Source organism: Danio rerio, chromosome 7, assembly GCF_052040795.2.
Source record: "Danio rerio strain M-AB ecotype USA chromosome 7, GRCz13ab, whole genome shotgun sequence".
Lineage (NCBI taxonomy): Eukaryota > Metazoa > Chordata > Actinopteri > Cypriniformes > Danionidae > Danio > Danio rerio.
This window is the reverse complement of record NC_141027.1, coordinates 59236716-59249852: the sequence shown is the minus strand read 5'-3', so window position 1 is coordinate 59249852 and position 13137 is coordinate 59236716. Positions and strand designations below refer to the sequence as shown.

The window sequence follows — 13137 nt, the reverse complement described above, 5'->3', positions numbered from 1 at the left end:
GGCCCAGATTTGGCATAAAGCTGGCACAGCAGACATTTGTCCAGCACTGGAATACAGCATGCAGGCGAAACATGGCCCAGGTTTGACAGAGGTGGTACTGTCTTTAAGGCGGCATGCAAGACATGGGCCAGATGTCAAATGTAGTATTTGGCCCAGATGTTAAAAATTTACATGTGGGCCACATAAGTTTGGTCTGTCATGACCCACATTTAAAATACATTTTAATTATTTTATGAGTAAAGAAATGTTTTGATGCACAAAGTCATTTCCATCTTGCTGTTAAAATCTTCTAATGCCTTCATTTTAATCTAGGAAACAATCAAGATTAATTAATCTGATGTTTCCTGCATGTTGCAAAATAACTGAATTGAACCTACATTACATATGATTTATTAATCAAATTATTATTTTACAAATTATATTATTGTTAATGATTACTAACCATCATCGTTATTAACTTATTTTATTATTGCTTAAACTATTATTGCCTAAAGCGCAATTCTTCATGGGTTTATCAATTTCATTGCAGTCGTGACACAGCAAAAATGACCTCCAGACAATGGCCAAACATGGTTCATAGCTGGCCCAGTTCAGGCGCAGTTATGGATAATTAACTTGGCTGAGACTAGGCCCAGATATGGTCCATGTTTGGCCCTTATATGGAAGCCAGACTTGGTCCAGTCATGTACCGTAATTCACTGCAACATGTGGGTCAAGCAAAAGCTTGGCCAAAGAAATTTTGCTATGTGGGAATTGCTGTTTGTAAACATTAACTGTGCAAATTACAAGAATCCACAAGTTTATACTTAATTTCTATGTGCTTTAATAATTTTCTTAAAAATATGCTTCACAGATTGTGTCAAAACAGTTTAACAGCATTGAAAAAAAAGAATAGAAAGCCATTAACAAAATATTTCAGATTGTGGGACATTGCAGCATATCAGGCAGGAGAGTAGTTAAAATTTAAACTAATTCAGTTCAGTTTAATACTAATGTCACTGTTGAAGTTCAGTTCAGTTTAATTTAGTTTAGTTCAATGCAAATGAAAATGAAAAACTTTGCAAATAACGGAAATGGAGAACTATGGGATCAACCAGGCTTTCAATTTTCCTCTGGCCATAAAGAGACATCTGCACTGTTTTGCAGTGAGATGTTTTCACTATAGTGCTGGGTTCTCTTCAAGTGTTACAGTAATAATGTTACATTGATCAGAAGGACTGCTAATTTTAGTGCTTCATTGTTCAACTCAGTCTTCACCATACACCAGTGGTTCTCAAACTGTGGTACGTGTACCACTACTGGTATGCAGGCTTCCTTCTAGTGGTACGCGGAGGAGTGAAATATGTCATGTACATGCTACACACATGTAAAAATCTATCAAAAATGATATATATAATATGCCATATATGACATATAGCCTATATTTCTGAGGTAATCAGCCATGTTTTTTTTTTAACTGTGCAGAGGTGTAGCTGTTTTACTGGGCCTACTACGCTATTGTATTTCAATACTGCTCATGTTGGTGGTACTTAGAGAGACAATTTTTTTCTGAGGTGGTACTTGATGAAAAAGGTTTGAGAACCACTGCCATACACTAATGACACCATAAACATTCTGATGCTCCTTTCAGTGAATGTTTGGAGAAAAAAAAAAACACTGTGGTAATAATGGTAAAGTCTGCCCCTTGATTTGATTATCAAATCTCAAAAAGTTTGAGAATCACTGATATGTTATATCTATAATTTGTAATATCTATAATATTTACTGTTTTTAAAATATCTATATGTTTTGTTTTAAAGGGTTCTGGAATGATATAAACTGTGGTGTCCCATTGCCATCTATCTGCAAAAGAAGTAGTAACTTTATCAATTCAACCTTGCCCTTACCTACTGTGCGACCAGGAGGCTGTTCTCCAGAATGGACCATTTTTCAAGGAAGCGTGAGTGACATTTCCTGGACCACACAAAATTTGCACAGGGAAAAAGTTGCCGAAAACTTTCATGTGCTGTGCACTGCCAAAAATCAACTTGGTACTTTCAGATTTAATACTTTTAGTTTTAACCAATTACAAATAATAATAATAATAATAATAATAATAATAATAATAATAATAATAATAATAATATTACATTCTTGTGAACCCACAGCTACTATCAAACAAACCGTTTATCTTCAATTTGCACATATAAACTACATGGATAGATGTTATTTAAAGTAAGCTTAGTCAGAAAAGGCAATAATAAACTCTTTTTTTTTTTTAAGTGTTACAAGCTTTTTCAGAATAAGATGACATGGCATGATGCTCGAAACCTCTGCATCTCACATGGAGGCAATCTGGTGTCCATTCTGACTCATGAAGAGCAGGGTAAGCATTTAATTTATTTTATACCTTACATGTGCACCAAAACCTTGGTTAATATGAGAAAGCTGCTTAATAAAATAGCATTTAAAAGGACCAATTGTGTTTACATGTGCTGTGTAAGATGTGTAAGCTATTTTATTTGTTTGCTAGTTTTGTGTGTCTATATGTGTACATATTACTCATAGTTTCCTGGTTTTGAAAAATATGGATTATCATTTAAACAGAGCAAAACCAGAGCAAATTCAGTGAACAACTCTAAAGCTTTTTCCATTGTTGCTTTAAAGCAAATCATGAAACCAGATTGGGGATTCTAAGTCAATAGCTGGTTACACATACTGTATTGTTTTTTTCCCCCACTAAGATATACTCAGATATACCCCACTTCCCTGTCAGAAAAACCCAAATAGCGAACTCTACCATACATTTTTTTAGGAACCTTTCTTGAGATTACCTAGCACAACAGTATTGTACTAAAAGGTTGGAGTTATACTTGTTTAAAGAGAATCGTCACACCCACCGTTGTTATATATGTTGCTGTTCATATTTGTTTAATCTAAAATGTGTCAAAAGTGTGTTGCCATTAACACATGACTAATCAACATTATATACTATCTTTCATGTTGTTGTTGTTACAACTTAAATGTTCACAGCTGACCTTGCTAGCTAGCTAATCCATTGCAATATTGCATGTTCCACTATTGCCCAGTGTTGCCATTTGGCAACACATACATTTGATTGATTTACAAAAATCTAATTTGATTAAAAACATTTGAGTGTGAATATGTCATCATAACCTACTAGAGGTGATGTCTCAGATTTTTTTGTGGCTCTGACATAATTTGATCCTTTGTTTTTATTGACGTTTACATTTGCATTGAGCAACTACTCACAATAAACGCCAGTCTGTAAGAAATCGCGCTACAGAAAAACACTGCATGTCATGTGACTTAACCAAAGCACATCATTGGCTACACTAAGGTCTTCTCTTTCCAACAAAAAAAAACTAAGTTGGTCTTAAAGACACAGTCGCAGGGAAATGAACATAAGTATCATGTTGCCATATAGTTTTACCGTGCAGTACAGGGTAAAAAAAAAAAAAAAGTGGGATATACACATATATTTCACCAAAATTCACTGAAAAGTTACATAGACATCTGCCATTATAAGATTTCTAAGATTCTTATAGATTTCATTATTATCTGAATAAATCAATTTTGAACGTGATTTTGCATAGTGCATTCCACAGTTCTATGTAGTAAATACTGCTGAAAGCTGTAAGCATGTGAAAGCATACTGAAAAGAAATTGCATGAAATTGCTTTTAATTAATCGTCCATCCAATAATTTCTCATCATTCATTCATTTTCTTGTCGGCTTAGTCCCTTTATTAATCCGGTTTCACCACAGTGGAATGAACCGCCAACTTATCCAGCAAGTTTTTACGCAGCGGATGCCCTTCCAGCCGCAACCCGTCTCTGGGAAAACCAATAATTTCTATAAGGTCAAAATTTCTGTTCCTTGCGCAAATTAGTCTGCTTGAAACATTTGATCTGAGGATTTTTGAAGACCTGATATGTACAGTATGTGCATCACTGCACAAAAGAGGCATGCAAATGTACATTGTTAAAGAAACAAATTTGAGAAACTCTGCCATATCATGTGTGTAATATAAATAATTGAGCAAGCAGCAAGGTAGCAAGGCAGATGGTCATGTTTCTCTCACAGCTTTGATATACAAGCGTATGCATGTAAACAAATGTTGCGTTCAATAATATCAGATACTTGTGTAAACGTAAACAACTTTGACCTTCTGATTCTGTTTGCAGCATTCCTTACTACGTTAATGCTTGATTCAGTTGATGACATATGGATTGGTTTTAATGATGTCAACTGGGAGATGAGATTTCTGTGGACTGATGGTAAAGGTGTCAGCTACACAAACTGGGCCAAGGGTGTCCCCTCATCAATGCCAGATGGGCCATCCAGGATGTATGAATTTGGATCAGAGGCAAGTATTCACACCATTTTACTGACAAATACTGTAGGTATCTATAGTAGGGGCTTTAGTTTGACTACTGGTACCAGTGAGTAGAGGACACTGCAGACCAAGAGAAATAAGGTACAGTTTAAATGCAAAGACAATAGATTGACAGTCAGATTAATGATTTGTCTGGTTCTATTCTAAGTCATTTATGTGAACATTGTGTGGTCACATGCAATTTTATTTCATGGACCTTATGTCAAAATAATAAAATATGCAAATCACATAGCCTATATATGACATGTTTGTAACATTTCCAATAATGTTTTTAAAATGCTGTTAATTGATATTACCATTAATTACAAATATACATGCTCATATATTTAAACTATTATTGTTTTGTGTTTCATATTTTAATCAGATTTATATGCTAATTACTTCTAAGAGGGACCCTGATATGATTGTAAAGCAATTTGGATGTACATAGCTGTATTTAAGTGCATTAAAAATAATAAAATATATTTTATAAACCTCTGAATTTAACTTAATCTATAAATCCATAACAATATGTCAATCTCTTTGAAATCATAAAATAACTAAAGGCTACAGCTGATCATTTTACATAATCTAAAGCATATGTATTTTTAATATTATTTTTAAAATTTACAAAAACTTTTAATACTTTTTTGCAGGCTATGCATGCATATAAACAGTGAATATCAAATATTTGACTATATCCTTATGTAGCTAATACCATTAGTTTATAATTACACTGCCTATCTGATGTCAATGTAGCATTTACAATTAAATTCAAAACAAACGAATGATATTATTTCGCTGTGTATCTTCCTCCTCTTACTGAATGCATCATGGTATACCTGCTTCAGCACTTAAGCCATCCTGTACAGGTCCCAGAAAATGAATATCCATCATGTAAACAACGTTCATTAAATTTACCACCAGGTGGCACAGGAACTATTTGCAATTTGACAACAAATTGGTTTGTAAATGGAGATCAAACAATTACGTAAAGAAATAAAAGTAAAGTTTAACTAGAGGGTAAAAAAAAATTACAATAAAAAAAAAAAATTAATGTCATAAAGCCAAAGGCTCTCTATATACCGTATATTTATTTTTTATTAAAAACCATCCTTAATAAATCCATAGAATTGTCAAGTGGTCCCTTATAGGATATGTATATCCTGGGCACTGACTGAGGTCCAAAAAATTCAACTAACTTTGTGACACTAACAGATCCACATCATTGTCAGTTGGATATGTTTAGTGAATGTGAGAAAGAATGGGTTAGAATCTTAGGGGTGTCCAAACTCGGTCCTGGAGGGCCAGTGTCCTGGAGAGTTTAGCTTCAACCTTAATAAAACAAACCAGAAGCAGCTAAATAAGCCCTTACTAGATATACAAGAATTTTCCTGGTAGGTGTGTTGAAGCAGGTTGGAACTAAACTATGCAGGACACCGGCCCTCAAGGACTGAGTTTGGACACCCCTGGGTTAGATGATGTACACTCACCGGCCACTTTATTAGGTACAGCACCAGAATGAGGAAGAAACATGATTTAAGTGACCTTGAACGTGGCATGGTTGTTGGTACCAGAAAGGCTGGTTGGTCTGAATATTTCAGAAACTGCTGGTCTAGTGGGATTTTTCACGCACAACCATGTCTAGGGTTTATATCTAGTGAGCAGCAGTTCTGTGGGTGCAAATGCCTTGATGATGCCAGATGTCAGAGGAGAATGGCCAGACTGGCTCCAGCTGATAGAAAGACAACAGTAACTCAAAGAACCACTCGTTACAATCAAGGTGTGCAAAAGAGCATCTCTTAATGCACAACACGTCCAACCTTGAGGCACATGGGCTACAGCAGCAGAAGACAACTCGGCACCACTCCTGTCAGCTAAAAACAGGAAACTGAGACTACAATTTGCACAGGTTCACCAAAATTGGATAATAGAAGACAAGAAAAACGTATCTTGGTCTATGAGTCTTCATTTCTGCTGCGACATTCGGATGTTAGTGTCTGAATTTGACGTTAAAAACATGAAAGCATCGATCCATCCTGCATTGTATCAACGGTTCGGGCTGCTGGGGGTGGTTAATGGTGTGGGGGATATTGTCCTGACACACCTTAGGCTTATTACCAATGGAGAATCCTGTCAATGCCACAACCTACCTGAGTGTTGTTGCTGAACATGTCCATCACTTTGTGACCACAGTGTACCCATCATCTGATGCCTACTTCCATCAGGACAACATTCCATGTCATAAAGCGTGAATCATCTCAGACTGGTTTCTTGAACATGACAATGAGTTCACCGTACTTAAATGGCCTCCACAGTCACCAGATCTCAATCCAGTAGAGCACCTTTGGGATGTGGGGGAATGGGAGATTCACATCATATATGTGCAGCCGACAAATCTACAGCAACTGTGTGATGCTGTCATGTCAATATGGACCAAAATCTTTGAGGAATATTTCCAGTACTTTGTAGAATCCATGCCACAAAAGATTAGGCAGTTCTGAACGCAATAGACGGTACAACCTGGTACTAGTAAGGTGTACCTGATAAAGTGGCCGGTGAGTGTATACTGGGTATGTAAATAGTTAATGAGTTCATGTCTACTACAAAGTGGCGGTTGTTACATTGTACAATTACAGAAAATGATTGTTTTGTTGGTTGGTGTGCTTTGGATGTTGAGTCAACTTAGCTGATCTCTGTTCCATTCAGAACTATGACTGTGTTGTCATGCTCAGAAGCCCAGAAAAAATGACAGGTATGTGGAAAGTCCAAATGTGTGGAGATCAACAAGGTTTCATCTGCAAGAGAAAAACAGGTAAGAGGGGAAAAGTTTATTATTGGTCACATTGTACCTGAAATATTTACTTTGAAACGATTTACAGTATGGGTTCACTAATATGCATAAATTCAAGCAGAAGTGTACTCGTTAACAGTACATTTTTAAAGTGCCCTTAGTCTGTTTGTCTAAATGTATGAAATCTGTGTTTGACGTTAATGTTACAGATACTCAGCTCATACGTCCCGTGACTACAGCAGCACCACAGCATTTTTTCACACTGGGAAATGATTCCTATAAGGTGCAGAAGGAGAAAATGAGTTGGGATGAAGCTAGGAGACAGTGTAAAGCAAGTGATGCTGATCTTGCCAGTGTGCGGAATTCCATCAGCCAGGCTTACACTATTCTTACAGTCAGCAATTTTAAGGAGCCTCTGTGGATCGGTCTCAACAGCAACCTGGTATAAAAAAAAACAGCAGGGTGTTTTCACACCTCTAGTTTGGAAAAGACAGGAAAGTGGGTGTGTCTAGCTCTGTTTGGGTGGGAGTGTTGGGGGAGGGAAAAGGGGAAACGATTTGAATAAAAATGGGAGTTTCCATTTGAGCACACGCTGATTTTCACAGAGGAAAAGCAAACACACACACGGGAGAAAGACAGTGACTGTGTTTAATGACCGGGGAATGTTTGATACTGCACGTCGTATAAGAGTAAAAAACCCATGCATTTCTCTGTAACTCAGATGCACTCGGTAGGTCAGAAAGCTGTGTGTGTGTAGACAATACTGTCACATAATGCGGCGAAAATTGAACACGATAATTGGCCATAGTTTGCTTGCAGTGTTCACGTTTACACTCAGAGAGCAGCATTTACAGCGGATTTTTCAGTTCATAATATTGTAGTGGTATTAACATAAACTAAGTAACTTAGAAATCATTTTGACTAAGGTCTGTTTTCAAACACTGAAAGAATACTGCTGACGATACGAACTATAACTTTGCCATCTGAATGAACAAAGAAAGGGTACTGATCGCACACACTTACCAAATCTGTAGAGATAGGACAATCAACAAATACTGGAGCTGTGTATTTTTTTAAAGGAGATGAGCAGCAAATCATGATTTCACAATTTCCAGATGCGAAAAGCTCTCGGGTAAAAAAATATGTTCTGTACAAACGTATTTCCGCAGCGCATCGCATGCACTGATCCACACGTGAGTCCAGCAGCGCTCTCATAGAAAGAAAATGAAAACAAAACCTTTACTGCAGCAAATTATAAAAACAACACTGACAACCCGTATCTCCAAACGATTCTTTTTCTGCTTCTTTTTGGCAACACAACGTGGCCTCTCACTGCCGTCTGAACACTGTTTCAGGTACAGTCTTTGAAGCTATCATGCACATTAATGAAGTTGGAGCGCATACACAATAGAGTGTGCTGATTGGTTTGAACCATGTCTTACTCATGCATTAATGCAGCACACTCAAAGACGTAATACGGTACTCCCATGTACAGACGTCCAGTCTACATGCTGGAATACACGCTAAGATCTCATGGCCGCAGCTTCAAAAATTCGTTTTAAACCGGAAGTACGAATTTGCTCAAAAAAATGCAAAAACAACCAATTTTTACTATTTAGTGAAATATATGTGTCCTAATAGTGTTTTTAGCAATGTGGGAAACTTATACAACTGTCGACAGCTCAAAAAATGTGTTTTGGTGTTTCGTGACCCTTTAAAGCCCTTTGCAAAACTTTTAAAACCATCATTCAAAAAAATTGTAGCAAAGAAATCTATTTTACAAACATTTCCACAGATTTAACTCTTGTAACTTACAAAGTTTGTATTTTAAATAATGCATTCTGTAATTCTTCCAACCCTGATTTTAAGATTAACAGTGAGATTAACATTTTCATCAGCCTTTAATTTGATTTTAATCATTGTTTATGGTTTTAACTGATTGTTTGACAGTAATAATATTTATGTTGACAAGAACGATAATTTATTTGTATTTTTTTTTTTTTTTTTTGTCTTTAGACAAGTGGCCAGTACCGTTGGGTGGACAATTGGCTTCTAAGCTATAGTAGATGGGCAACAGGAGAGCCCAAAAACAATTTAGCTTGCGTGTACATCGACACAGATGGCAGATGGAAGACAGCTACATGCAACAACACATATTATTCCCTTTGCAAGCAATCCACAGGTATTTCCAACAACATTCTGCAAGTAATACAAATACTGCCATAACCTCATTAGGTATTGACATTAAGCCCTTTAAATTAGTCATCTAAAAGGCTATATACTGTTTGTAGATTTTAAAAAGCCTTGTTAATGAGTGACACTGGTGGTTATGAACTGTACTGCATCAAGCAACTTATTCCTTGTGCTCAACACTCCTGCACATCCAACACACAAGAAACTGAGCATGATTCAGAACCAAGTATGCTCAGGGCAAAGTTCTTTTTCATTCTTTGCTTAGATGTAAATAGAAGTCGGAAAATAGCTTTGCAGCATCATACTGATGAAGAGCAACAGTAAGTCATATACACTGCTGTAAATGACCCTTAGTGATGCGTAAAAATGTATTGTAGACCGTTTCAGTCACACTTTACAATAAGGTTTCATTAGTAAATGTTAGTTAATCTATTTGTTAACATGAATTATTAATGAACAATACTTGTACATTTATTAGTTTAGTATTTACTAATGCTGTACTAACATCAAAACTCATCCTTGCTAACATTGGTTAGTTCACCATGAGTTTACATGATCTAACAATGAACAACTGTATTTTCATTACAAACATTACTAACATGAACAAATACTGTAATGAGTGTATTGTTCATTGTTTGTTTATGTTATTAACTGCATTAATTTAACCTTATTGTAATGTAGCACGAAGGGGGGATAAGGCTTTTTGTTGGTGGCAAGACAAACACAATAACTGGCACACTAATGCCAAATTACACAAACTATTGCAATTAGATCTTGACTATGCCACCCAGTAAATTACCTGGGACATAAAATTCAGGTTCGTACCTCTGACAAAAACAATGAGACGTGGATATAGAAAAATAGGGTTTCTTTTATTACAATTTAATTATCTTTGGACCATAAACATTAAAAGACAGGCACATGCAATCTTTTTAAAAAAGGCAATCACAAAAAAAATAATAAATCCTCATCCAACCAGAGGAGCTGGGGCTTACCACAGTCAGGCAGGCTGGGCACTGGGCCCAAAAATGACCCACAGATTCACATGTGCACACTTTTAGATTCAAAACACTACACAGTGAACTTCAATGCACAAAACTGAGCAAAAGGCTAATTAATAGAAAAACAACGTCACGTCACACAATGATCCGACTACCCGTATTAGAGACCCCTGGCTATTAAGGAAACAAGAAAACCCCAATTAGAAAAATGACAAAACATTAACGAAATACCAAAATCACATACATTAAATGGGCTCAGAGGCATCAAAAATAAAAGACTCCCTGAGAGCAGCTACCAGCCAATATCACAAATAGTGTATATTAAAAAGTTAAAGCACAAGGTCGCAATGTTAGAACAGGACAAAGCACCACAAATGAGCGATTGAAGCAAAGCAAAGCTGCCCTTAAGACCACACACTTATTTTACTTTTCCTTTTAGCAAATATGCAAAATAAAGAATCAAAGAGAACAAATATGCAAAAAGCAAAACACTAATGCAAAAGCAAAAAAGAAAAAAAAACAATCAGAAACAAAACAGCAGCAACTAGCACGTGCCAAAGAAGGCACGCTCAAGCCACAGTGCAGTCTATGATAAAACAGAACACAATCAACCTACATACCTTCCAAATACAGTGGATTACAGAGGTTTCACATACCGCTACACGAGATGCCAGTCACCCTTTCGGCAGAGCAATGCATTCGTACTAATAACTAATTAAAAAAATATAAAAATCAGTTTTATTTCTAGCCGTTCGATGTGCAGTAGGGCTCCACTTACCGACTGGAAAGACAGCAGTCACGGGAGCGCGGAGAAATGTCAACAAACATCACAAGGAAAAGTTCAGCAATATGAAGCGTGATTTCATTAAGCTCACGATGGCCCGCAGCAGCCACTCTACGGTGCAACAGCAGCCGAACAGACATCAGTCTTCTAGAGCAAAAATGGAATTAAACCCAAAACACACTTTAAAACGAAAGAGAACAGGGCTTAAACAGCCGCTACATACCAGAAGCATGGCAGCGACACACCCACCACAGCGAGTCAGCTGGACGATGATGCAACTTCCACTATTCTCAGATGACCTTTTATACACCTCTTAACAACCCCCAGTTAGTAGTGGGCATACACAAGAGCTTAATGAATCACATCTGCTACAGTAAAATGAAACCACTTGTTCTCTCAATAACACAATAACCACACAACAAATATAATATGTTGGAAAGGTCATTAAAAAGGAGATTGAATGCTGAGACAAAATGCTATTTAACTGAAGAAATTATTACAAATCCTAAGAAAGCATCTGCATACTGTAGATATGTTGATATTCTTGCATAGCTCTGCAATACATTGACATTATATTGACAGATGAGGTATATAAAATAACACACTTGCAGTTGTTTGATTATTGACCTTATTTTTCAATGTGTAAGCGTGCTGGTTTTTGCAATTGTTTTAGAACTGATTCAGTTGCCTATAGGGGAAATGACAAGGAATAAAAAAACGGCAGAATTGGTCAAACTACTTGCTCTACAAATAAGTGTTTGCATGACTAAACAGACAAAGTAGAATAATATAATAAGAAAATATCAGTTTGCAACATTAAGCAGCATAAACGAGCCATTTTTAACTTCTAAAAACACTGTTGGTTGGGTTTAGGGAAGTGGGTGTTGGGTGGGTAAGTCGGTGCTTTTGAAAACACTATTGGTTGGGTATAGGGAAGCAGGAGGGTGGGTCAGTAAGTCAGTCAGTCAGTCAGTCAACTGCAGCCTCTGGTGGATTTATGTAAGAAGAGCTGGCACAAATGGCACTCACGAAAGAAATAAGATTTGAGAAAGTGTACAAAGCGGCCTCTGGTGGACTCGCGAAAACAAAATCTGCAAAAAACATAGCTCCTGGAATGTATTTGGGACTCTCCAGAACTGTAAATAGGGGTACGTTTTCAGAATGAGTCTGGGTTATAAATTTCACACTGACACAATACAGTATAAAACATTGACCCTTTGGCATTATCTTGACATAGTATAATCATTGTTTAATTGGTTATTAAAAAAAAGAGGTTATTTGGAGTTTGTGTAAACATCCTTTACATAATAATCAGTTTACAATTGACAACTTACAAAGTTTACACACTGCAGGCTCAAGAGAAGTTCTTATTCTAACATAATTTCACTGTCCCACAGACATAGCTCCCACAGACCCACCTCAGATGCCAGGGAACTGTCCTGAGTCAAAGAAGCGTAAAACCTGGATCCCATTCAGAGGACACTGCTATGCCTTCATGTCCAACTCTGAGAACTGGGCTCATGCCACAGTTGAATGTATAAGAATAGGTAGGCATTGTTTTCTGTTAAGTGTACAAGATCATTTGTTTTTAAACATAGTTCACTAAATATTACAAAATAATATCAACCGATTTACCAGATTTCTTTTGTCATGATGTTTTGAAAAGTGTTAAAGCATTAGGAGCGACAAAACACCCACTAAATGAGTAAAGCAATGGTTCGTTATGGGGATTGAAAGCATTACTTTCAGTGACTTACATCTTTCGTTTTATCATATCATAAGTATTCTCTCTGCTTTTAGGAGGATCATTAGTGAGTATTGAGGATCCAAAAGAATCTCATTTCATTCAACGAAATGTGGAGCTCATGCAGGACGGAGTCAGATCATTCTGGATTGGCATGCATCGCAGTTATATGGGTTAGAAACACACTTAAACCAAACAACCACAAGAATCAAAATTATATCAGAAGCATTATCTGACTGTGTG

At 36.6% G+C, this 13137-nt stretch overlaps 1 protein-coding gene across 1 annotated transcript in view; it reads left to right on the top strand.

The window, feature by feature from the left end:
• Positions 1-13137, top strand: part of mrc1a (mannose receptor, C type 1a) — a 64265-nt gene that overhangs the window by 47641 nt on the left and 3487 nt on the right. The window contains exons 20-27 of the mRNA XM_087261911.1: positions 1800-1939; positions 2263-2365; positions 4188-4369; positions 7088-7193; positions 7382-7614; positions 9189-9354; positions 12548-12697; positions 12951-13067. Of these exons, the coding sequence (XP_087118037.1) occupies positions 1800-1939; positions 2263-2365; positions 4188-4369; positions 7088-7193; positions 7382-7614; positions 9189-9354; positions 12548-12697; positions 12951-13067 (1197 nt within the window). The remainder of the gene's footprint in view (positions 1-1799; positions 1940-2262; positions 2366-4187; positions 4370-7087; positions 7194-7381; positions 7615-9188; positions 9355-12547; positions 12698-12950; positions 13068-13137) is intronic.